Source organism: Heptranchias perlo, chromosome 5 (assembly GCF_035084215.1).
Source record: "Heptranchias perlo isolate sHepPer1 chromosome 5, sHepPer1.hap1, whole genome shotgun sequence".
NCBI lineage: Eukaryota > Metazoa > Chordata > Chondrichthyes > Hexanchiformes > Hexanchidae > Heptranchias > Heptranchias perlo.
In genome coordinates, this window is record NC_090329.1 from 67601627 (window position 1) to 67629164 (window position 27538).

At 42.2% G+C, this 27538-nt stretch overlaps 1 protein-coding gene across 4 annotated transcripts in view; it reads right to left on the reverse strand.

Moving 5' to 3' along the window:
• The window catches only part of LOC137321832 (A-kinase anchor protein 7), a 187267-nt gene that overhangs the window by 114472 nt on the left and 45257 nt on the right, over positions 1-27538 (reverse strand). For all 4 annotated transcript variants that reach the window (XM_067984544.1, XM_067984543.1, XM_067984542.1 and 1 more), the window contains exon 7: positions 24542-24689. In XM_067984544.1, the coding sequence (XP_067840645.1) occupies positions 24542-24689 (148 nt within the window). The remainder of the gene's footprint in view (positions 1-24541; positions 24690-27538) is intronic.

Below are 27538 nucleotides of genomic sequence, written 5' to 3' on the forward strand. Positions count from 1 at the left end.
AATTACTCCAATGATAAGAGAGGATATAAGGAGAGGTAAGCAGGCATTGGAGACTTTGTGGGTAGAATTAAGAAATAGAAAAGGATTTAAGACTGTAGTGGGAGCTGTGAAAAGGTTCTCTGGTAGCAGCTGTGAAGTGGCAGAATGTATAAATGCAGAGATTAGACAAGCATGTAGCAAAGGCAGAGTGGTATTAATGGGAGATTTTAACTTTCATATAGCTTGGGATAAGTAGACGAGCTCATGTCAGAAAGGTAATGAATTTCTTGACTGTGTTCAGGACAGCTTTCTGCAACAATATGTCCTAGAACCAAGAAGGGGGCAGGCCATATTAGATTTAATAATAAGTAATGAGCCAGATTTAGTTAACAGCCTAACGGTGCGTCAACATTTATCTAATAGCGATCATAATATCATTGAGTTCAACGCTGTGTTTGAAAGGAAGAAACCCATAACAACTACTAAGATTCTAACTTTAGGTAAGGCCGACTTTAACGAAATGAGACATAGACTGTCCACAGTAAACGGGGCAAATCTGTTCATGGGTAAAACAACAGAAGATCAGTGAGCTGTGTTCAAAAAAGAATTTAACATGATACAGAACCAGTTTATACCCCTAAAGTATAAAAACAGCCATGGATGACAAAAGAGGTAAGGGACAACATAAAACTAAAAGAAAAAGCATATAAAAATGCAAAAAATAGCACAGATCCTGGCGACTGGGAGAGATACAAAGAACAGCAATGGGTGACAAAACAGATAGTAAGAGCTACTAAAAGGGAGTATGAAAAGAAACCTGCAAGGGATATCAAAATCAAAACAAAAATTTTTACAATTATATTAGGAAAAAGAGGGTGGTCAAGAGCAATGTGGGTCCCTTAAAAACTGATAATGGTGATATTGTAAATGAAAATAAGGAAATGGTGGACATGTTAAATAATTACTTCATGTCAGTATTTACAGTAGAGGAAGTTTACATGCCGGACACCCCAAGGTAATTAATTTTGAATCAGGGACAGGGACTCACCATAATTAACATAAGCAAATTAACAGTAATGAAGAAAATAATGGCAAATCCTCAGGACCAGATGATTTCCATCCCAGGGTTTTAAAGGAAGTAGGTGGGAACATTTCAGATGCCCTAACTATAATCTTCCAAAGTTCTCTTGATTCAGGAGCTGTTCCTTTAGATGGGAAAATTGCACATCACTCCGCCATTTAAGAAAGGTGAGAGGGGGAAACCAGGGAATTATAGACTAGTTAGCCTAACATCTGTTGTCGGAAAATTACTAGAGTCTATTATTAAGGATAGAGTGACTGAACATCTTGAAAATTTTCTGCTGATCAAACAGAGCCAGCATGAATTTGTAAAGGGTAGGTCATGCCTGACGAACCTGATTGAATTTTTTGAAGAGGTGACTAAAGTAGCGGACAGGGGAATATCTATCGATGTTGTTTATATGGACTTCTGGAAGGTAGTCGATAAAGTCCCTCGTAAGAGACTGTTAGCTAAAGTTGAAGCTCATGGAATTGAGGGAAAATTATTGACTTGGTTAGGAAATTGGCTGAACGGCAGGAGACAGAGAGTAATGGCAGGTACTCAAATTGGCAGGATGTGACTAGTAGTGTCCCACTGGGATCTGTGTTGGGGCCTCAACTATTCACTGTATTTATTAGCGACTTAGATGACGAAATAGAGAGCCACATATCCAAGTTTGCCTATGACACAAAGATAGGCAGCATTGTAAACAGTGTTGATGGAAGCATAAAATTACAGAGAGCTATTAATAGACTAAGTGAATGGGCAAAACTGTGGCAAATGGATTTCAATGTAGGCAAGTGTGAGGTCAACCACTTTGGACCTAAAAAGGATAGATCAGAGTACTTTCTAAATGGTGAAAGGCTCGAAACAATGGAGGTCCAAAGAGACTTAGGGGTCCAGGTACATAGATCATTAAAATGTCATGGACAGATACAGAAAATAATCAAAAAGGCTAATGGAATTCTGACCTTTATATCTAAAGGACTAGAATACAAGGGGTAGAAGATATGCTATACAAAGCTCTGATTAGATCAAACGTGAAGTACTGTGTTCAGTTCTGGGCACCACACCTTCGGAAGGGCATATTGGCCTTGGAGGGAGTGCAGCGTAGATTTACTATAATGACACCTGGACTCCAAGGGTTAAATTATGAGGAGAGATTACACAAAGTAGGGTTGTATTCCCTGGAATTTAGAAGATTACGGGGTGATCTGATCGAAGTTTTCAAGATATTTAGGGAAACTGATAGTGTAGACAGAGAAAAACTATTTCCGCTAGTTGGGGAGTCTAGGACTAGGGGACATAGCCTAAAAATTGGAGCCAGGACTTTCAGGAGTGAAGTTAGGAAACACTTCTAAACACAAAGGGTGGCAGAAGTTTGGAACTCTCTTCTGCAAACGGCAGTTGATGTTAGCTCAGTTGTTAATTTTAAATCTGAGATTGATAGATTTTTGTTAACCAAAGGTATTAGTGACTTTGACAGCGACAGGTAAGGAGATGCTGCTCGGGCCAGCCGGGAGCAGTTCAGCATGAAGGAGGCTGCAGATGTCTGCGACTACATGACGACTGACTCTGAGCCTCCGTACGCACTGTTCCTCAAAGAGGTCCAGAAAGCTGAGCCTTGGTCTGTAGACGCTGTTGCGAGGATAGTGCCTCCTGCGACTTCGCTCTCTCCGTTATTCCCCTCCGTGCTGTTGTGCAGGTGCCTGTGGCTCCGAACCTGCTCCAGGTTTCCGCCATTTTACGAGCCCCTCCACCCCCAACGCATCCGCTCTGCCATCCGAAAATCGGCCCCATGGAGTTAGGTCACAGATCAGCCATGATCTGATTGAATAGTGGAACAGGCGCGAGAGGTTAAATGGCCTACTCCTGTTCCTATGTTCTTCTATCACTTGTCCCTCTCACCGTTGTTCCTTTCCCCACAAGTGCTGACCTTTGTATCGTTACTCTCTCAGCCATCCCACATGACCGTCACCATTTCTGCTCAACAGCTGACCTTTCTCTGCTATTCTTTTGGTATCTTATTCACCTTTCCCTTATTCCCCTTATTTTTGGCTGTAAATTGATGTCTACATTCCACTCCCCCATGCTCTGGAGCCTTATCCTAAAGGCTTTCAGAGAGAGAATGCTTGATGCACAAGTTTTCACTGGGCCTGCTATGTATTGATTGTGGCCTGTCTGAACTTCCTGTCACCAGGCTCCCCACTAGTGCCACTTCTCTTTCACATACCTCATCTTCACTGGTTGTATGAAACGGCCATTTTAGTTTTCAAGCAGATGAGGTATCAGGAGGAAAAGGGAGACACTGGTGGCAGTATGGACGATTCGGCTGATGGAAATAGATTAGGCTCCACCGAATGCCCAGAGAAAAATGGAGGCGGCACACTTGTGGGAAAGTTGGTGTGAGGGCCAGGCAGGACAGTTTGAGGGAAGCCGAGTGGGGCGGAAGACAGGAGAATGAAAGAAAGAAAGAAAGAAGATGTGGAAGCAACAGGCACATCTTGGCTCCCAAAAGTTTGCCCAACACTAAACTGTCTTCCTTGAATAGAACTAGGAGGCTGGTGTGCCTCATGACAAACACGTTGTGACAGCTCCCTCCAAATTTGGCACTAATATGTCAGATTCATTATAGCTGTTTCGCCTCAACTTGAACATTGAGGGAGTGGAATCCCCTTCTATTTGGGATATTCAATGGCTCCGAAATAGTGTAATATAGGCGCCGTGTATTTCCGAGCTCTAAGGAATCCAGCAACGTGATAGAAGTGAATAGCTGTTTCGTGCTGCTGACCAGGAATCCTCCCAAAATGGATCAATTCCACAACTCTCCTGAAGATGGTATTGGTGACCTGTCGTGTGCAGGCTCAGACGGCTCCCTGGCTGATGTTGCATAAATCTGCAGTTGTAGCTTGGAAGGTACCTGTGGCATAAAAGTTGAGAGCTATGCTGACTTTGACAGCCACTGGTGGAGCTGTTCTATGACTTTATTGGGGCTGTAGGTCATTACGCGGAAAGTGGCATAGCTTATCAGGGCAAAGTCACTCCTTACAAATTTGATTGAATTTCTTTGAGGAAGTGACAAGGAGGATTGATGAGGGTAGTGCAGTGGATGTTGTCTACATGGATTTTAGTAAGGCATTTGACAAGGTCCCACATGGCAGACTGGTCAGAAATGTAAAAGCCCATGGGATACAGGGAACTGTGGCGAATTGGATCCAAAATTGTCTCAGTAACAGGAAACAAAGGGTAAAAGTCGATGGATGTCTTTGCGAATGGAAATCCATTTCCAGTGGTGTGCCACAGTGCTCAGTGTTGGGTCCCTTGCTGTTTGTGGTATATATTAATGATTTGGACTTGAATGTAGGGGGCATGATTGGCAAATTTGCAGACGACACAAAAATTGGCCGTGTAGTTGGTAGTGAAGAGGATAGCTGTAGACTCCAAGAAGATATCAATGGGTTAGTGGAGTGGGCGGAAAAGTGGCAAATGGAGTTCAACCTAGAGAAGTGTGAGGTAATGCACTTCGGGAGGGCAAACGGTAAAAGGTAATACGCAGTAAACGGGAATATATTGAGAGGGGTAGAGGAAGTGAGAGACCTTGGAGTGCATGTGCACAGGTCCCTGAAGATGGCAGTACAGGTAGATAAGGTTGTGAAGGCATATGGAATGCTCTCCGTTATTAGCCGAGGTATAGAATAGATGGAACTGTATAAAACGCTGGTAAGGCCACAGCTGGAGTATTGTGCGCAGTTCTGGTCACCACATTATAAGAAGGACGTAATTGCTCTGGAGAGAGTACAGAGAAGATTTACAAGAATGTTGCCAGGGTTTGAAAATTGCAGCTACGAGGAGAGATTGGATAGGCTGGGGTTGTTTTCCTTGGAGCAGAGGAGGCTGAGGGGTGACTTGATTGAGGTGTACAAAATTATGAGGGGCCCAGATAGAGTAGACAGGAAGTAGAGGACACAGATTTAAGCAGATTGGTGGAAGGATTAGAGGGGACATGAGGAAAAACTTTTTACCCAGAGGGTGGTGGGTATATGGAATTCGCTGCCCGAATTGGTGGTAGAGGCAGGGACCCTCAACTCTTTTTAAAAAGTACTTGGACCTGCACCTAAAGTGCTGTAAGCTGCAGGGCTACGGACCGGGTGCTGGTAGGTGGGATTAGAATGGGCTCCTGGTTGTTCTTCGAGCTGGCGCGGACACGATGGGCCGAATGGCCCCCTTCTGTGCTGTAAATTTCTATGATTCTATGAAAGCAGAGCTTCTCACTTAGTCCCTCATAAGATCTGTGGGGCTATATACTCATTGAGAAGGGTAATCATGGGTTGGCCTTATTCTTCTTTGATGCTGCCTCATTCTGCTTTGCTCCCTCCACCATCAAGTTAGCAAAAAAAAGGGGAATCCCCAGTAGGAAATCTATGCTGCTCAACAGTATCCCTTAACGTGGTTGGGAGTCAAAAATGTGCTGGTGATCAGAGAGTCCCTCACTGTGGCAATTTGAAGTGCAGGTCAGCAGCTCCCCGAAGCAAAATAAAATCCCAAAATATTCGTGCAGACCCGAGAAATGAGCAAAAGCTTTCCAGAAAGTGAGGACCTTTAAATGGACCACTTCCACTGAACAGGTCAGCTCATGACTCAGCTATGCCTCATTTATCTGCGTGTAAGTATTCAAAATTACAAGGGGTTTTGAACGGAGCAAGTAGGGAGAAACTGTTTCCTCTGGCAAGAGGGTCGGTAACCAGAGGTCATAGATTTAAAATAATTGGCAAAAGAACTAGAAGGGAAATGAGGTACAAGATTGAACAGGTTGGGTCTATACTCATTGGAGTTTAGAAGAATGAGAGGAGATCTTATTGAAACATACAAGATTCTGAGGGGACTCGATAGGGTGGATGCGGAGAGGATGTTAGCCCTCATGGGGGAATCTAAAACTAGGGGGCATAGTCTCAGAATAAGGGGTTGCCCGTTTAAGACGGAAATGAGGAGGAATTTCTTCTCCCAGAGGGTCGTGAATCTTTGGAATTCTTTACCCCAAAAAGCTATGGAGGCAGAGTCATTGAATACATTCAAGGCTGAGTTCGACAAATTTTTGATCAGCAAGGGAGTCAAAGGATATGGGGAAAGGTCGGGAAAGTGGGGTTGAGGTAAAAATCAGATCAGCTATGATCTAATTAAATGGCGGAGCAGGCTCGAGGGGCCGAATGGCCTACTCCTGCTCCTATCTCTTATGATCTTATGGTAATATTTTTTTTTTTACAGAGGGTTGTTAAGATCTGGAATGCACTACCGGAAAAAGTGGTGGAAGCAGATTCCATAGGAACTTCCAAAAGGCAATTGAAGAGGACTAATTTGCAGGATTATGAGGAAAAAACTGGGTGTGGGACTAAATTAAACGGAGCTGGCACAGGCATGATGGGCCGAATGCTCTCCTTCTGTGCTGCAAGATTCAATGATTTTAAGTTACACCAACAGAAATGATGTCCAATAGGTACATAGATGACAGGAATTTTGAAGTTGCAAACCATATGCAAATGACATATGCAAATGCATTTGCATATGTACATCGGTGAAGGGGTAGACATAGGAGATGGCTCCTCCCACCCAGACCAGAAATTTAGGTAGGAAGAAAAATGGGTATAACCTTGGTGGAAACGAGCCTCATCCAAAAATCTGACCCTTGAAACTTTGTTGCACCAACATTATACTCCTATCTCACCAAAACCTGTATGCATTTTGGCCCTGTAATATCTGCAGAAAAGATTAAGAAGGCAAGAATCATCCACTACAACCTTTTTGGTCAATGATGCCTTCTTTTAAATAACTGGTTACATTGAGAATACTTTGACACCTCCCTGCCCCTTGACATTGTGTGAATTGGTTGTCATCAAAACCTTAAAATACAGCATGAATCTCCAACAAATAACACTTGGAAACATAGATTTTTATGCAGCTGGAGGTCATTCTGGCATTTACATCAATATATAAACACAAACTGCAGTGAAGATGACTTACAAAGTTTCTTAAGGAGAAAAACTGAAAAAGTCTACTAATAAAGGGCATTGTACACTTTTACAGAGTGTGTGGTTAGCTCCCATGTTTATGTCCCCCCACGCTCACTTGCCATTTATCTCAGGGACTTTGAAAGGTTTGTTTAATTTTACAGTGCCCGGGAGACTGGAGAGAATGCATCAAGTAGAAGCTGCTGATGCTGCTGCTCAAGCATTTCCCTTGTATTCAAGCTAGTGGTTGGCAGAAGAATGTAGAAAGAAAGCAGCAAACCTTTAGAATCAAGACACAGGGGAAAGCCTGGACTATAGAGAGGGGTAGTAACCTGGAGATGAAACACAAAAAAAAGTCATCCCAGGAATTGAAGTGCCAACATTCTGGTAAAAACAACAGATGATAAGCAAATGGCAGGAGTGCCTTTTGGGTCTTTTGCAAGTCTATATTTATCCAGGTACTAATAAAACACACCGACTAGGAATCATAGGAGTGATTCTACAATCTGGCATTGCTAAGGGAGCACATTTCAGGAAATCGCAGAAGCACAGCCCATGATTTTCCATCCAATTTTTATAGGCTTCTTATTAACTGTGAAGTTTTAACCAAGTTGTGGATCTTGATGACAACATATACCACAAGAAGAAAACATAAAATGTGCATATTTTCAACAGGGCCCAGAAATCATATCAGAATCCTGTAATACGAAGAGTTTTTCTGAAAAAAAGAATACTTAATATATACAAGATATATATTCTACATCCATATCTAATTACCTATTATTATTTCATGTTATTGGAACTCCCACATTCAGGGTGTGTGTGTGTGTGCGTGCGTGCGTGCGTGGGCAGGGTGTAGTCCTCAGGGTTAGCAACACTGGGGAGTGGTTCTTGAAGATAGGGGTGAGTAGGTCTACACTGTCTCCATTACTGTATTCAAACTTAAGTAACAGCATCACTATTATTTATTTTATGTAACTAGATGTACGGTATTCTGCCTCCACGTCTGTTTGCTGTATGTTTAAATTCAAACATTAATGATAAAAAGTAAACATTTTTTTCAGGTTTTCAGTACATCTGGTGATTAAAAGGTCTTTATTTTTAGAAAACTCATTTTAGAAACAACAGGAAGCCACATTTCTAAGTTACGAAGATGGCAGGAGATATGGGAGAGTTTGCAGCAGTTTTAAAATGTTTGTTCAAATAGACTGTTACGGTAGTTTGTAATTATTCATCCCTTATGTGCTGTACCAAAAGAAATGCATGCCTAGCCTTATATGCGCATATTAAAGGAAACACCTTCATCATCAAGGAGGGGTAAAAACCTGCATGTCATCTACATTGGTATTGCATGCAAGGAACACAACATATTACAATGAAACAATCATTCAGACCATTATTGCACGTTTTAGCTAACAAACAATTTTGTTTGTTGGCTGAATAGATTCCCAAAAATATCTGCAGAATCACCACACCAGAGCCACATTTGTAAATGTTCTAGGTGTGAGAAATATTAACAAGAAGTAGACAGTCCAGTTCTAGTCAATGTCCAACAGCTATAATTGCACAGGTATTGTCACCCACATCCCAAAAAAAAAACCATGGGGAGGGGGGAGGATTTTAACCCTACCCACCTGGCAGAAACCAGGTGGATGTGCAGTTAGAATGCCTGGATGCTGCCGATTCCAATTTTAACAGACGCTTCTGGATAGGCATCCAAGCCGCCCGCCCAAACCCAGTGAGGTCCTAATTCACATGGTATTCGGAGTCCAATGATGCCATTGGACCCCAACAGCAATTTTAACTTTTGCCTGAGCGACGTAGCCACCGTGACTTTCCCACCAGGTGACAGCTAGCGTCAAGAGATCAGGAAGCTGAAGAGGTCCCTACTTTTCTTTGTGGGACCAGCAGTAGTAGGAAATTTTAGGCCTCTCCTGCCCTGGCAGTTGAAATCGCTGTGGTCTCATACTGCTGTGGGCAGGTGGGAAGCTCACTGACAGCAGTGGTTTCCCATCGGCAATTAAAATCCAACTCCCCACCCCCTATCTTGTGAAATACAGGTGGTGAAAGTACTCTCCTCTTGACTCTGACACAGGCCCCGAAGTACTAACTAGTGTGGCCAAAATGACTCGGCCATTGTTGCACTTGCATTTGTTGTCCCTTCACTAATTCCTATTCCTCATCTGAATGCAGTGCGGTTTTGGAACTCTTAAAGAAATCTCTATATTCGCCACTTTGCATATTGCAAGATCAAGGTCAGCAGCAACCAAGAATAACAAATCAAGGCACGAGCAAAGGGAAAAAAAAATCTCAAAATGTAAAATTGGACAACCAACAGCCAACAAAGAATACATAAATATCCTAAAAAAATTACGAAAACCCCACGTTCCCCTTTAAGCAGCCTGCTTTAGCAAGCTTGGTCCCAGGGCTGGCATGTGGTTTGGGCATAGTCTCATCCAAAGACATACTATGGGGAGAATTTTAACCTCCCCTGGATGGACGGGACAGTGGCCTGGGTGGGGGGGGGTTTAAATTCTTAAAAATGTGAAACCCGACCCCAACCTGGCGCAAATGCTCCTACTTCCGGTTTAACCGTGGCAGGTTAGGGATCGGGCCAGAGAAACCCACTCTCAAGAGGTAGGTCAGTAATTATAACATATTAATGAGGCTGCATGCCTCAGATTTTGTCAACAATTTGGATCTAACAGTTTCAGGCCAGGTTTCACAGAGTTCAGGAAACCTGGCAGCTAAAGGGAGGCGAGGACTGCCAGATCCAGCAGATAAGTGCCTATCCAGCACTGCTTGTGGGCTAGGAGAAGCAAGAGTGCTTCCCCCGGCTCCCCAAACTAACCTGCTGCGATCTGCCAACCACCCCCCCACCCCCCAGCCACACCGTGCGCATTCTCCAACGCTCCCCACATTCCCCACGATCTCTCCCTTCCTCCCTCTTCTCCGGTCCCCGGTTGCTGCCTTCTATAGCAGACCGCAAACGTAACACCCCTCTTCAAGAACGGAATGAGACAGAAAGCGAGTTACTATAGACCAGTTAGCCTAACATCTGTCATTGGGAAAATGCTAGAATCCATCATTAAGGAGGAATAGCAGGATATTTGGAAACTCGTAATAAAACCATGTTGATTCTCCTTGATTGTATGAAGGGGAAATCATGTCTGACAAATTTATTCGAGTTCTTTGAGGAAGTAACGGGCAGGGTGGATAAAGGGGAATTAATGGATGCAGTATATTTGGATTTCCAAAAGGCATTCGATAAGGTGCCACATAAAAGATTACTGTACAAGATAAGAGCTCATGGTGTTGGGGGTAATATACTGGCATGGATAGAGGATTGGCTAACTAACAGAAAACAAAGAGTCGGGATAAAAGGGTCATTTTCAAAATGGCAATCCGTAACTAGTGGGGTGCCGCAGGGCTCAGTGCTGGGGCCTCAACTATTTACAATAAATATCAATGACTTGGATGAAGGAACAGAGTGTCTTGTGGCCAAATTTGCTGATGATACAAAGATAGGTGGAAAAGCAAGCTACGATGAGGACACAAAGTGTCTGCAAAGGGATATTGACAGGTTAAGTGAATGGGCAAAAATTTGGCAGATGGAATATAATGGGGGAAAATGTGAACTCATCCACTTTGGGGGGGAAAAATAAAAAAGCAAAATATTATTTGAATGGAGAAATACTACAAAATGCTGCGGTACAGAGGGATCTGAGTGTCCTCATACATGAAACACAAACACACAAACATACAAGTGCAGTAGGTAATCCGGAAGGCAAATGGAATATTGGCCCTTATTTCTAAGGGGATGGAGTATAAAAGCAGGGAAGTCATGCTACAACTGTACAGGGTGCTGGTGAGACCACATCTGGAGTACTGCGTACAGTTCTGGTGCCCTTATTTAAGGAAGGACATACTTGCATTGGAGGCAGTTCAGAGAAGGTTCACTAGGTTGATTCCGGGTATGGAAGGGTTGTCTTATGAGGAAAGATTGAACAGGTTGGGTCTATATTCATTGGAGTTCAGAAGAATGAGAGGAGATCTTATTGAAACATACAAGATTCTGAGGGGACTTGATAGGGTAAATGCTGAGAGGGTGTTACCCCTCATGGGGGAATCTGAAACTAGGGGGCATAGTCTCAGAATAAGGGGTCGCCCATTTAAGACGGAAATGAGGAGGAATTTCTTCTCCCAGAGGGTTGTGAATCTTTGGAATTCTTTACCCCAAAAATCCGTGGAGGCTGAGTCATTGAATACATTCAAGGCTGAGTTAGACAAATTTTTGACCAGCAAGGGAGTCAAAGGATATGGGGAAAGGGCGGGAAAGTGGAGTTGAGGTAAAAATCAGATCAGCCATGATCTCATTGAATGACGGAGCAGGCTCGAGGGGCCGAATGGCCTCCTCCTGCTCCTATCGCTCATGGGTCTTACTTTCCCTTATGGCAGCCAGCCAACCGCCGGGCGGGAAACTGAGTAAAAAATTTTTAATGAGGTTCTGCCGTTCCCTCCCCGCTTCCCCGTAAGTATCAGGGCCACATCGTTTGGCACGGGGCATTGTTCAGGTCATTTCAATATTTAAATGAGGCCGGCACTTGCTGATAGTATGGCCCCCACTTTGCCCCCAAATCGCCTGTTAGAAAATTGGGCGTCCTTGACATTGTCAGCGTAAGGATGAGCATCCAGTTTTCTAACTCATGGCCACTATATGCTAGACTCTGTGCTGTTGGCAGGGTCATGGAAAATTGGCGGTTGTATCTCATCTTTCTCCTGGGCACTAAACAATCCTCTGAACATTGACATTAGTAACTTTAGACCTTTGCTATCTCCCCCATTTTATTGGAAGCAGGGAGTGTTGAAGATAAATGGCAGGTCCATTGGTATCTGGAAGGGGAGGAGGATTGTTATTTCAGGTGTAGACATTATTTGGCTGATTTTGCACCCTTTGTTCTTTCAGCGGCTTACTGCTACCTCCCTCTGCATATCTGCTTTTAAGTAAACCCGTAGCCCAACTAACTTACTTTTTTCTAATGTGATTCTTGTTGAAATAATCTTAGTTAAGTGTTCAAAGACCAATGACAGACTTACCCACTGCATGCTCACCAACAGCTCCATAAAGCAACTGTTATGCTAAGTGCATTCCTCTGAAATAAATAAATGCAAGGTTCTATGGAAAGATTCTGCAATAAAGATTCAAGTAATTTTTTTTAAAATTGGCTTCCGCTTATCTAAGGATAAATGCTTAGCTCTAAATAACAGTTTCACCTTAAAAGACACGTGGGGAAGGATATAATAGGATAATAAAAGATAAACCTCTTTTATAGGTAACAGTGACAAAAAGTGTGCTAAAGAGAAGGAAACCATTAGCGACTAGCACGTGGTTATCTATGGGGGAAACAGTACATGTAGTGAGAATAGATGAGTGGTGATTGTTAGGGAATCTATCGTCAAGGCGTTAGATAGTTTATTTTGTAGACGTGATCCAGTGTCCTGAATGGTATGTTGCCTCCCGGATGCCAGGGTTTGGGACATCACAGAGCGAATATAAAAGGTTTTGGAATGGGATTGCGAGCAGCCACAGATCGTGGTTCACCAATGATATAGATAGTAGGTTCAAGGTTCTGAAAAGGAATTTCAAGGAGCTAAATTCTAGATTGAGGAGCAGAACCTCCAGGGTAGTAATCTCTGGATTATTCCCAGTGCCACACGTTGGAACAGACAGGGAGAGACAGATTAGGATTGTCAACGTGTGGCTGGAAGAATGGTGGAGAAGTGAGGGTTTCCAATTCATAGGACACTGGGACCACTTTTGTGGCCAGGGAAGGCTGTACAGATAGGATAGCCTTCACTTAAACCCCAGAGGCACCCATATCCTTGCGGAAAGGGTAAATGGGGCAGCGGAGAAAGATCTAAACTAGATAGGGATGAAGATGGGGAAAATCCACGCAAAGTCAAAAAGTGTGCGAAAACGGCAGCAGGACATATGGGCAAGGTGGGGACAGTTACCCAGATAAGAGTTCCGTACACAACTGCACATAGCATAAGAAATAAGCGGAATGCGGGATCAGCGATAAAAGGAGGAGCGAGAGCGGAGAGAGTGGAGCACAGATTGGCGATAAAATGAGGAGTGAGAGAGGAGAGAGAGAGTAGAGCGCGGGATCGGCGATAAAAGGAGGAGCAAGAGAGGAGACTGAGAGCAAAGCGTGGGATCAGCAATAAAAGGAGGAGCGAGAGAGGAGAGACAGCGAAGCGCGGGATTGGCGATAAAAGGAGGAGCGAGAGAGGAGACTGAGAGCGAAGCACGGGAATATGAATATGAACGTGGCCCACCTCATTTCCCAGAACCAGATCCAGCAACGCCTCCTTCCTCACTGGTCAGGAAAGTTCTCCTGAACACATTTCAAACAGTAAACGAGTAGTAAGAAGAGGAGTGGGACCAATTAGGGACCAAAAAGGAGATCTACTCATGGTGGCAAACGGCATGGCTGAGGTACTAAATGAGTACTTTGCATCTGTATTTGTCAAGGAAGAAGATGCTGCCAAAGTCACAGTAAGTGAAGAGATAGTTGGGATACTGGATGGGGTAAAAATTGATGACGAAGGAGGTACTAGAAAGGCTAGCTGTACTTAAAGTAGATAAGTCATCCGGTCCAGATGGGATGCATCCTAGGTCGCTGAGGGAAGTAAGGACGGAAATTGCGGAGGTACTGGCCATAATCTTCCAATCATCCTTAGATACGGGGGTGGTGCCAGAGGACTGGAGAATTGCAAATGTTACACCCTTGTTCAAAAATTGTGTTAAGATAAACCCAGCAACAACAAGCCAGTCAGTTTAACCTCGGTAATGGGGAAACTTTTAGAAACGATAATGCGGGGCAGAATTAACAGTCACTTGGACAAGTGTGGATTAATTAAGAAAAGCCAGCACGGGTTTGTTAAAGGCAAATTGTGTTTAACAAACTTGATTGAGTTTTTTGATGAGGGAACAGAGAAGGTCGATGAGGGCAATGCAGTTGATGTGGTGCATATGGACTTCCAAAGGTGTTTGATAAAGTGCCGCATAATAGGCTTGTCATCAAAGTTCCTGGGCATCGCACTTTAGGAAAGATGTGAAGGCCTTAGAGAGGGTGCAGAAAAGACTTACTAGAATGGTTCCAGGAATGAGGGGCTTTAGTTATGTGGATAGACTGAAGAAGCTGGGGTTGTTGTCCTTGGAACAGAGATGGTTGCGAGGAGATTTGATAGAGGTATTCAAAATCATGAAGGGTCTGGACAGAGTAGATAGAGAGGAACTGTTCCCATTGGCGGAGGGGTCAAGAACCAGAAGACAGAGATTTAAGGTGATTGGCAAAAGAACCAAAGATGACATGAGGAAAAACTTTTTTACTCAACGAGTGGTTGTGATCTGGAATGCACTGCTGGCGGGGGGTGGTGGAGGCAGATTCAATCATGGCTTTCAAAAGGGAACTGGATAAGAACTTAAAAGGAAAACATTTGGAGGGCTACGGGGATAGGGAGGGGGAGTGGGACTAGCTGGATTGCTCTTGCATAGAGCCGGCAGGGACTCGATGGGCTGAATGGCCTGCTTTCGTGCTGTAACCTTTCTATGATTCTAAGATGAAGCACATGGAATAAAGGGGGCAGTGACAGCATGGATATGAAATTGGCTAAGTAATAGGAAACAAAGAGTAGAGGTGAACGGTTGTTTTTTGGACTGGAGAGAGATAAACAGTGGTGTTCCCCAGAGGTCGGTACTAGGCCTAGTTTTTGATATATATTAATGATTTAGATTTGGGTGTACAGGGCACAATTTCAAAATTTGCAGATGACACAAAATTTGGAAGGGTAGTGAATAGTGAGGAGGATAGACTTCAAGAGGATATAGACAGGCTGATGGCATGGGCAGACACGTGGCAGATGAAACTCAACCCAGAAAAGTGTGAAGTGATACATTTCTGTAGGAAGAACAAGGAGGGACAATATAAACTGAAGGGTACAATTCTAAAAAGGGTGCAGGAACAGAGAGATCTGGCGGTATAGGTGCACAAAACGTTGAAGGTGGCAGGGCAGGTTGAGAATGCGGTTAAGAAAGCAGACGGGATCCTAGGCATTATAAATAGAGGCACAGTGTACAAAAGCAAGGAGGTTATGATGAACCATTATAAAACACTGGTATGGACACAGCGAAGCATTGTGTCCAATTCTGGGCACCGCACTTTAGGAAGGATGTAGAGGCCTCAGAGAGGGTGCAGAAGAGATTTACTAGAATGATTCCAGGGATGAGGGACTTCAGTTACATGCATAGACTGGAGAAGCGGGGGTTGTTCTCCTTAGTGCAGAGAAGGTTGCGAGGAGATTTGATAGAGGTATTCAAAATCATGAAGGGTCTGGACAGAGTAGATAGAGAGAAACTGTTCCCATTAGCAGAAGGGTCAAGAACCAGAGGGCATAGATTTAAGGTGATGGGCAAAAGAACCAAAGGTGACATGAGGAAAAACTTTTTTTTACTTAGTGAGTGGTTGTGATCTGGAATGCACTGCCTGAGGGGGGGTGGAGGCAGATTCAATCGTGGCTTTCAAAAGGGAATTGGATAAGTACTTGAAGGGAAAAAAACTGCAGGGCTATGGGAATAGGGCCGGGAGTGGGACTAGCTGCATTCAGCCAGCACGGACTCGACTGGCCGAATGGCCTCCTTCCGTGCTATAACCATTCTACGATTCAATAAAATAAAACAAGTGAGTTAGAAGCAGAAATTCAGCTTAAGGGTTTGATATAGTAGCCATTACAGGAACCTGGCTACAACCTGCACACGATTGGGAACTAAATATCCCAGGCTATAGGAACTTTAGAAAGGACAGGGAAATTGGAAAAGGAGGGGGAATAATGATATTGATAAAAAACACAATTACCGCAGTGGAAAGAGATTTCAGTAAAGCTGATTGGGCAGTGGAAACAGGATGGGTAGAGTTAAGGAACAGCTAAGGATGCAGGACTCTGGTAGGAGTTGCCTACAGCCTCCGAAAGCTTGTGAATTTCAAATAAAATTGTTGGACTATAACTTGGTGTTGTAAAATTGTTTGCAATTGTCAACCCCAGTCCATCACCGGCATCTCCACATCATGACCTTCTGATAGCAGTGATGTAATGGGAGAGGGGTGTATAAATACAGACATTAGAGAAGAATATCGCAAAAACACTGGGAAATTTTAATTTTCACAGAGTGGGAGAAGCAGAACAGCTCAAGTATTGAAGGCAATGAATTTCTAGAATATATTTGTGACAGTTTTCTAGATCAATATGTTTCAGAACCAACAAGGGAACAGATCACACTGGATTTAGTGATGAGTAACAAACAAGAATTAGGTAACAATCCGACTGTAAAGGAGCATCTTGCAAACAGTGATCAGAACAAGCCGAATCGTGCTGGAAAAATAACGATGTGTTAAGGTCGCACACCGTTATTAATATGCAAATCGGTCAGCAAGTTCAGGGGATTAAGAAATACGCCGTGAGTTGTGAATCTCCAGAACTTGCTGATCGATTTATGATGCTCCGCCATTTGCTGTGCACAATTGGCATCGCGCCCTTAGACTCCCGGTTATTTTTAAGAAACTGCTGGATTTTCACGATAATTGCTCAGCAAACACAACGCAGAAATTTAGGGCTGGTGATTAAGAGCGTAAGTACCCTTTTAATAACATTAGTCAGACCCCATCAGGAGCACTGTGTTCAGTTTTGGGTATCAAACCCCAGGAAGAATATATCTGCCTTGAAGGGAGTATAGTGCAGATTCACTAGAATGATACCAGGGTTTAAAGGGTTAAATTATGGGGCCAGGTTGCATAAACCTGGCTTGTTTTCCCCGTGAGTTTAGAAGGTTGAGGAATGATCTAATCAAGGTGTTTAAAATGACAAAGGAGTTCAATGGGGTAGATACAGAGAACTATTCCCTCTGGTGGAGAATCCAGAACAAGAAGGCATAATCTTAAAATTAGAGCGAGGCCATTTAGGAGTGAAATCATGAAGCACTTTTTCACACAAAGGGTAGTGGAAGTCTGGAACTCGCTCCCCCAAAAAGCAGCAGATGCTGGGCCAACTGAAGTTTTCAAGACTGAGAGTGATAGAATTTTGTTGGGTAATGGTACTAAGGGATATGGAACAAGGTTGGGTAAATGGAGTTGAGTACAAATCAGCCATAATCCAGCTGAATGGCGGAACTGGCTCAAGGGGCTGAATGGTCTACTCCAGGGAGCTTGTCTGGATTTTAAAATTCTCCATTCACAGGAAATTTAAACATGAATATGCAGCAATTAGTATTGAAAATAGGTGATGGGTACTGTGTGCTAACAAGTAAATAGAAACACATGCAAGACTGTATGGACAATTGTGCCTTTCATTTCTGGCTGCAGATCTTCCCTATGGTTGGTGAAATTCCTTACAGACTAGCAACTGAGAAACCCTGTGCCAATTAGAGTCAAATTGTGGGCAGTGTTATGTTGTGGGCTATACCCACCAAGAATTGAGCTGACACTGCCTGAATTCATTCCATGTAGGATCTTTACAGCTGGTTGAGAGGATAATTCTCTCTCAATCCCTTCAAATCCTTGAACCCAGTTTCCAGAGATGAAAGAATAATGTTCTAACTCACCGCATCACCCTTTTCCAATCTGTGAGGAATTTTCAGTTAACTTGAAAAAACATCTGTTTCAGAAGATGACCTGTTTGTTCCATATTGATTTTTTCAACCTCTTAGTTGAAGTTTTCCATCCAATTGCACACTGGGTCTACAAGGGGCGAGTCCTGACCAGTCATGGTTGGAAAGGCCAAGACTGATCCACATTCAAAACAATTGCAGTAGCAGAAATTTAACATGTTGGATCCTACACTAAAGGAGGATGATAGACTAACGAGTGAAGAATAGAAAAGAATGCATGTCAAGTGATGCCTTTAAAATAACTTGGATGTAAATATAAAATGCAAGTATATCATATATGTACACATATAAAGCAGATCGATGCACAAAATGACAAAGCCCTGGCAATATGAACTGTATCTTAATTACAAAAAGAGTTAGTGCCTTACTAACTTTGTACCAGTAGATGGAGTCAACATCCTTTTGAGTATTATCCTGCAGAGCAGTAGCGCACAATTAAATTTTGGTTGAGATACACTATTAATGTTATTGTGAAACCTTTTGAAGGCTGTAAAAGAGAAAATGAGGTAAATCTAAGTAGTAGTGATTAGGTTATATCAAGCTTAATTTTTAGAAGCTTGTAAACTAGGGTTGCCAACTCCGGTTTGATTATATGCGGAGGTTTGATCACATGATCATCCGCTTCCAACTGCCCCACGCCCACGGACCCGCCATTGGTCACTCAACACGTTAATCTGTGTGGCACTCGGTTAATAGTGGCGGCAATAATACCTACAATAATCTACACCCCAGAAATCACTTTATCCATTGCATGGTTTTACTGGTTAAAGCACGCATGTGCCAGGGCCACAATGCAGCCCTGCTGTTTGTTGTGAGTCCAGTCGGAGCGAAACAGGAGAAGAAAATGCCCTTTGATTTTTCTCCCGGGTTGCTCGCAGGAATGACCTGGAGATTAATCTTTAATTCCAGGACAGAAAGTGTCTATAACAACACATCAGAACAATATTGTAGAGGCATCGCTTAATGAGTTCATTAAACCCAAGGATATAGTAGCCTAGTGATTTGGCATTGGACTAGAAACTGAGAGTTCAAATCCCAGCAATAGTGAATTCAATAAATCTGAAATGTGTGGGCTAGCACCAGAAAATGACCATGAAATCTGCTGGATTCTTGTAAAGGCCCCACTGGTTCACTAGTGTCCTTCAGGGAAGGGAACCTGCCACCACTATCTGGTTTGGCCTCCATGGTTTGGACATCAATCACACACTATGGGGTCAACTCTTAATGCTCTCAAGGCAAATAAGGATGGGCAATAAATACTGCCTTGCCAGCACTGCCCACACAAATTTTCAAAATCTATTCTTTAGTCTTGCAACTTCTCTTATCCAATTTTTTCCCCTCTTCCTACCCTCTTTTAACGAAGCTGGCTCCAGCTCAGATATGGCACCACGGGTACTGGCAGCCTCTGATGCATCAACCAAGTGGTCCCTGTTCATACGTGACTCTAGCCAGTGAGTGTTAGCAGACAACTAGACCACGGAGGGCAGCCCAGCCAAGTTCAATCCTATTGTTACCTGACATCCACACACACACCCACACACACACACACACACACCTTCCAGCAGGAGTCTCTGGACAGTGAAAAGGAGTGGAAAACCTGGCTGATGTCTGCTCTCTCTAACCAAGAGGCATTGATGCCAGCTGTAGCACCAGCTGATATCAGCTGTATTTGCAAAGACCAGGAATTAAACTTGAATCCTTCTGGTTTTTATGCTTTAGGAACATTATATAACATTTCCTGCTATTGAAATTTGTAGGGATGAGGAGTCTTTAACCCCCTCAGCCTGAGAAGGATTTAAACCCAGGTTCCAGTGATGAAAGGTCAGTGTTCTAATCCTTTGTACCACGAGTGAACATTTTTCCATGTTCTAAGACAACCAATATAATAAATCAGATTATAATTCACAGATCAGCTCATAATAACTGCTTCAACACATTAATAAATTCTAATTTGAATTTATACTGAATAGTTCAAACCCCAGTTAATTACCAGCAGTAAAACTTGCTAATTCTCTAATGCCACCATAACAAGGGGCTCATTCCTCTACAGACATAGAGAAGATGTTTCCACTTGTGGGGGAGATCAAAACCAGGGGCCATAAATATAAGATAATCAACAATAAAACCAATAGGTAATTCAGGAGAAACTTCTTTACCTGAAGAGTGGTAATAATGTGGAACTTGCTACCACAGGGAGTAGTTGAGGCGAATAGCATAGATACATTTAAGGGGAAGGAGAAAGGAATAGAAGGATATACTGACAGGGTTAGCTGAAGAGGGTTGGGAGGAGGGTCGTGTGGAGCATAAATGTGGGCATAGATCAGTTGGGCCAATGGCCTGTTTCTGTGCTTGTCGACTCTATGTAACTATGTAACTCTTTTTGTGATCCATATCACACTTACAACAAGTGTATGAAGCATGTTAGCAACAAAAAGACTTAAGACCAATATTTTAAAACAAGCAACAGTTTGCAATGATAATCCAAAATTGCAGGTATACAGAGTGAGTTTGTGGCTGAAACCTAATTTTCAGACTTCAGGTAACAGTTATAAACTGCTCAAGCTTCACACACATAATATATAAACCGCTTGAAATTGATCTAACTGTTCCAAAGCTTCTCAACAATTATTCTCAAGAAACTGTGGCTTCTGTTCAATTGATAAAGCACTCAGCCATAATCTCAGCTTTATCTCCCAACACCTCAGCAGCAGTGCAATATCATTTTCTCATGGGGCTATTTTTAATAATCACAAGAAGCACCACATGACCAAATATCTGGCTTCCACACAATTTTTGTGAAAAAGCAGATAAAGGACACCAAATGCGATACACTCAAATGAACTTAAAAATCCTCAAAAAGAACAAAACAGATCCCTTTGTGAGTTACATGCAAAGCCACTCACTGCCTGTAATCCCCAATGTCATAAATTTGCATAAAATGCAAATTACAGCTCACAACAGCCACATTCCTCCTTATTGACAAGCAGGAGTTCTATTTATTCAAATTTTCATTACTTAAATAATACTTTCAAAATTTAAAAAAAAATACCAATATTATTTATCCACTGTATAAGCAGGGCTCTGGTGAGACAACACCTGGAGTACTGTATACAGTTTTAGTCTCCTTACCTAAGGAAGGATGTACCTGCTTTAAACGGGGTGCAACAAAGGTTCACTCGACTGATTCCTAGGATGAGAGGGTTGTCCTATGAGGAGAGATTGAGTAGACGCAAAGGCTCTGTGGGGAAAGGCAACCATTTAGAGCCTTCCCGCCATTGTATACCGAGGGGCTGCAATCAGGGAAACCCCCCCTCCCCCCCGGGCAGAATGTAAAATTCAAATTGATGTAATGTACCTGTAATGAATCTGTAATCAATAATCTGTATTGAGGATAATGCAATGAGACACCCCAGAGTGTCATGAACTGTAATTATGCACAATGTGTTCATGATGTAACTTGATGTAACCTGTAAATTATATAATCTGTATTGTGTACGTTTGAAATGTGATATGACAACTGTATTGTATGTTTTGCTGCAAATTTTACGAATAAAGTATATTTTATGAAAAAAAAAGAGATTGAGTACAATGGGCCTATATTCTCTGGTGTTTAGAAGAATGAGAGGTGATCTCATTGAAATGAATAAAATTCTTAGAAGGATGACAGGGTAGATGCTGGTCGGCTGTTTCCCCGGCTGGACAGTCGAGAACTAGGGGCAAGGTCTCAAGATCAGGGGTTGGCCATTTAGGACCGAGATGAGGAAAAATTGCTTCACTCAGAGGGTTGTGAATCTTTGGAATTCTCTACCCCAGAGGGCTGTGGATACTAAGCGTTGACTATATTTAAGATTGAGATTGATAGATTTTTGGACACTAAGGGAATCAAGGGATATGGGGATAGGGCCGGAAAGTGTAGTTGAGGTAGAAGATTAGCCATGATCTAATTGAATGGTGGAGCAAACACGAGGGGCCGTTCGGCCTACCCCTGTTCCTATTTCTTATGTTCATATGTTCATATGTTCTTAGAACGCCACAAAGACATAATCAGACATAAGGCAATCTAAGGTGTTAGGGGTAATTTTCCAACTTCACACTCCTGGCTGGGAGCCTCACCAGCATAATGGAAATCCCAGCATGAACTGATATGATTTTCTGACCAAAACGCACCCGCCACAAACTCCATATACTTGCCACTGACTCAATACTCCCTTCCACGGCCACTGTCTCAGGCTGAACCAGACTGTTTACAACCTCAACCCCAAGCTGAGCTTTCGACCCCATACCCTCTCTTTAACAAAGGGCAACTACTTCCATCTCTGTGACATTGCTCGCCGTTGTCCCATCCTCAGATCATCTGGTGCTTAAACCCCCATCCATAACTTTATCACCTTCAGACTCTATTACTCAAATGCTCTCCTGACCAGACCTGCATCCTTCTCCCTCCATAAGCTCATCCAAAACTCTGCTGTCTGTGCCCAATCCAACACCAAGTGCCACTCCTATTCTTGTTGACATCCACTCACTTCTGGGCCTCCAACACCTCAAATTTAAAATTCTCATCTTTGTGTCTAAATTTCTTAAAGGCTTTGCCCCTCCCTATCTCTGAAACCTCCTCCCAAGCTACAACCCGCACACACCACCTAAAATTGGCTCTTGTGAATCTCCTGCTTTCCTTGGCCCCACCATCGGCAGCTGCACTTTAAGCTACCTTGGTCCCACACTCTGGAATTCCTTCCCTAAACCTCGTCACTTTTCCACCTGCCTCTCCTATCTTAAGACCATTCTTAAATACTATATTATCTTTGTATAAGGCCTTGGTTAGTCCAAAGTTTGGACTAACAAGAATGCTTTAGTCAGACAGTAACAAGTCCTGTCAGCTCACTTCCCTTCCAGTAGACTGCTGTTATCAATTTATCACAGCAGCCTGCCAAATTTCGCTCACCATCTTTCTACAAGGAAACCACTGTGCAGTACAAACGATCAACAGCGGTGGTCCTGAGCTGTGTGCTGCCAAGTGAATCCATCAGCAGCAACAGTGCAACTTCCTGCTTAGTTCATAACATAACAGAGCTTGAATAAGGCTATTTTGCCAGTCAAATGCTATCCTTTCAGCCCAACGTGGCTACCTTACTTAAAATAGAATGAGTACACTTATTACAACATTCTGAACCTTGTAATATATACCTAATATTTTATTTACAATATATTTTGTAGACCCTGTTAATATGAAGAAATAAATGGTTTTGTTTGACAATTATGTAAAAGTGAAACTATTACTCTCTTAGTACTTGCATGATGAATCAAAAGCAAAATAAAGAGATATTTAAAGAGAATCTAAACTTACCCAGTTTCATAACAGCACAAAAGTTAAAAATGACTGATTATTTTTTTTTAAATGATATTTAAATTAAAAATTCTTTCCCTGGAGAATTAATCTTTTTGATTTTGGAAAGAAAGAAAGAACTTGCATTTATATAGCATTTTTCACAACCTCAAATTGTCCCAAAGCGCTTTATAGCCAATAAAGTACTTTTGATGTGTAGTCACTGTTGTAATGTAGGGAAACCCACAACCAATTTGCACACAGCAAGGTCCCGCAAACAGCAATGACAAGATCATCTGTTTTAGGTGTTGGTAGACGGGTAAATGTTAGTCAGGATACCAGGACAACTCCCCTGCTCTTCTTCGAATAGTGCCATGGGATCTTTTACCTCTGCCTGAGAGGGCAAAATGGGCCTTGGTTTAACTTCCCATCTGAAAGATAGCACCTCCGACAGTGCAGCATTTCCTCAGTATTGCAGTGCACTGGAGTGTCAGCTGAGATTATGTGCTCAAGTCTCTGGAGTGGGGTGAACCCATGACCTTCTGACTCTGAGGCAAGAATAGAATTTCAGTCTTCACCCTGATGTTGATAAGCAGACTATATGTTTGATCCTGCTCTAATTGTTCATTAGTTGCTGGTCTCTTACTTGTCTCATGCCTCATTAATTTGGACTTCAATTTTTGAAATTCATCTCAGCCCAATCTTTTTCTTGGTCTGGCACTGCCATACACTGGGGCCGCTTGCATATCAGACAAGTTTTGCCCCAGTTGACTCTCTAAATCATTAAGTATGCATGGTGGACCCCCAGCGGGATTCCCACTGACAAGAGGGAGACCACTATTATTGCCTAGCCATAAAATCACTGAAAATAGGGGGAGGGGTTGGAGGGAGAGGGGGGAGAGGGAGAGAGAGAATGGGAGCTGAGAGAGAGGAGGAGTTGAGAGAGGGGGTTGAGTAAGAAGGAGGTGAGAAGGAGAGAGAGAGAGAAAGGGGGTGTGATTACCGTGTAGCAAGTTTACATAGGCAGTTTGCATTCTAAATGTGGACAATGAAAATATAAAGATAAGGACAGAATTTATTACTTCAAAATTGGGACTGAATTACGTCTGTGCACCTTGGTCCAATTATCCCTCAGCCTTTAACACCGATTCACCTGAAGACTACGTTTGGTCTTGACGCTTTTGCACAACAGCAGAGGAGATTAATGATTTAGAGAGTCAACCGGGGCAAAACTTGTCTGATATGCAAGAGGCCCCAGTGTATGGCAGTGCCAGACCAAGAAAAAGATTGGGCTGAGATGAATTTCAAAGATTGAAGTCCAAATTAATGAGGCATGAGACAAGTAAGAGACCAGCAACTAATGAACAATTAGAGCAGGATCAAACATATAGTCTGCTTATCAACTAAGTAAATTTAGACCTCCATGTTAGCTCAGTGCATTAATATACACTTACCCACAGCAACCGACGTCTCACAGTGATAGTAGCCATTTGGTTGTTTTCTCTTCAGCATGGAGCAAAGATGTAGGCAAGTCACAATCTCATCACCAAAATAATGATCTTCAAAATGTTTATATAGTTCTGGAGAAAACTTCTTAATTCCCTGCAGATAGTAAATATGGTAGTTGCAGTTATTACTTCTGTAGAAATAGATTTGTAATCATTTTAAGTAACAAAGTAATGCTTTAGTTGTTTTGTGTTCTGAAAGTGATATAAATTTTAAAATTAATCTAACCTTTCACAACGTACCACTACAATTTAATGATAAAAGTGCAATGCCCATTTTAGTTTAGCAGATACATTTCTGAATGAAAACTTGTTTAGTTATCAAAATCATTTTGTTAACATGAGTAGTTTGTAAGTTACTATACTTGAATTGATTGCAGATCAAGTTCTTCAAAATGTATGCCGTGTTTAGGGCTTGTAGTAACTGTTAAATCAGAGCTCACTCTGATACTTTTTCTCATATCCATTGCAAAAAGTTCACTTCATAGGTAAGTCTTCACTCCCTATGAACCAAAATGTGACCTTATGCATGAAGTAGTCTGTAATGGCACGCCCCAGGCAAATAATGAATCCCTTTATTGCTACCAGATGGTAATTATGTTAATTCCATTGTGTCTCAGATCACTTTGGAAGATAAATAATATTAGCTATACCAGAAATTCTTCATAATAGAGTAAACTACCAAAGAGGTTTCTTCAAGATAAAACTATCGATAGAAGACGCAGCAGAATTAGCGAGATATTGAACGTGTTCAAACACAACTGTCTAAAGCCAGTTCACAAAGGGTTCTATACATAGACCAGTCAGATGAGTTTGGCGTGCTCAAATGCACGTAGCATGGTAAATAAGGTTGGTGAGCTGCAGGCACAAGTCGCCACATGGGACTTTTATATAGTGGCAATAACGGAGACCAGGTTCAAAGAAGGGGAAGATTGGGAACTTAATATTCCTGGCTACAAGGTATTCAGGAAAGATAGAGAAGGGAAGAAAGGAGGCAGTATTGATGAAATAAACTATTATAGCACTGGAAAGGGATTATGTAGTTGAGGGGGTCAAAGACAGAATCTATTTGGTTAGAATTAAGGAACAATAGAGGAACTATTACCCTACTGGGTATATACTATAGGCCACGTTATAGTGGGAAGGAAATAGAGGAGCAATTTTGCAGGCAAATTACAGAAATATGCAACAACTATAGTAGAGTAGTGATAATGGAGGACTTCAATTATCCCAATATAGACTGGGATAGCAACAGTGTAAAGAGTAAAGAGGGAGAGGAATTCCTGAAATGTGTACAAGAGAACTTTCTTGATCAGTGTGATTCCAGCCCAATGAGGAAGGAAGCAGTGCGGGATCTAGCTCTGGGGAAATGGGGCAAGTGGAGCATGTTTCATTGGGGAAGTATTTGAGGAACAGTGATCATAATATCATCAGGTTTAGAATAGTTATGGAAAAGGACAAGGAACAATCAAGTGTAAAAACACTTAACTGGAGGAGGACTAATTTCAGTGAGTTAAAAAGGGATCTTGCCTGGGTGAATTGGAATTAAAAATTGGTAGGCAAAACAGTAATTGAACAACGGGAGGCCTTCAAGGAGGAGATGGTTCGGGTACAGAGTAGACACATTCCCATGAGGGGGAAAAAAAGGATATCCAAAACTAGAGTTCCCTGGATGGCTAAAGATATAAAGATTAAAATGAAACAGAAAAAAAGAGGTTTATTAAAAAAGTAAGTTTCACAATACGGTCGAGAACCAAGATGAATACAGAAAGTACAGAGGAGATCTAAAAAAGGGAATAAGAGGTGCAAATAGAGAGTATGAGAATAGATTAGCAGCTAACATAAAAGGGAATCCAAAAGTCTTTTATAAACATATAAATAATAAAAGGGTAGTCAAAGGAAAGATGGGGCCAATTAGGGACAAAAAAAGATCTCCTTGTAGAGGCAGAAAGTATGGCTGAGGTACTAGATGAATACTTTGCATCAGTCTTCACTGGAGAAGAGGATGCTGCCAATATAGGAGGAGGCAATAGCAATATTGGATAGGATAAAAATAGATAAAGAGGTACTTAAATGGTTGGCAGTACTTAAAGTAGAAAAGTCACCTAGTCCAGATGGGATGCATCTTGGATTACTGAGGGAAGTAAGGATGGAAATTGCGGCGGCTCTGGCCACAATCTTCCAATCCTCTTTAAATATGGGGGTGATGCCAGAGGACTGAAGGATTGAAAATGTTATACCCCTGTTCAAAAAAGGGGAGAGGGATAAATCCAGCAATTATAGGACAGTCAGCCTAATGTCAGTGGTTTAGAGACAATAAGCTTTGTAACCAAACCAGTAATAGTAGTCACAGAGATATATGGGAGGAAATAGAGATTTACGGAAAGGAAACGCCAAGTGGCACACAAGTAATATAAATTTCAAGTGCTGCAGGCACATAGTGAGCTGTGATGGTGGGATGAGGTGTCGCTGAACCCTTTCTCTTGCACCAGTTTCCATACCATAAATAATCCTTCTTTTAAAAAAAATCCTTCTTAGGTGAGTATTTCATTATTACGAGTGTTTTTTTCTCTGTTTTGAAGAAGTTTTTTTTTCTGTTTGTTGCGAAGGTTTGAGGTGAAGAATAGATTGGCAGGTATTGTAATGTCATGGACCATCATCCAGACCTTAAAGTTTATAAGAACACGAATATGGATTGAGAAAAGGCCATGTGGCCCATCAAACCCATTCCTTGCAACAGACTACATGCAATTTCTAATGTAATGATATATCCTCATTTAATTTAATCTCCTGAAGGAAGAAAATAAACTCACAAACCATTTCCAAGAAGAGAAAACTCATCTTCAGCAAATTAAAAACATGAATTAAATCTTGCTGCAAATAATTTGGCCAATTGACTATAACTAATGGTCTCCGATTTTAAATAGTTTTTTGGCTTGACACCCC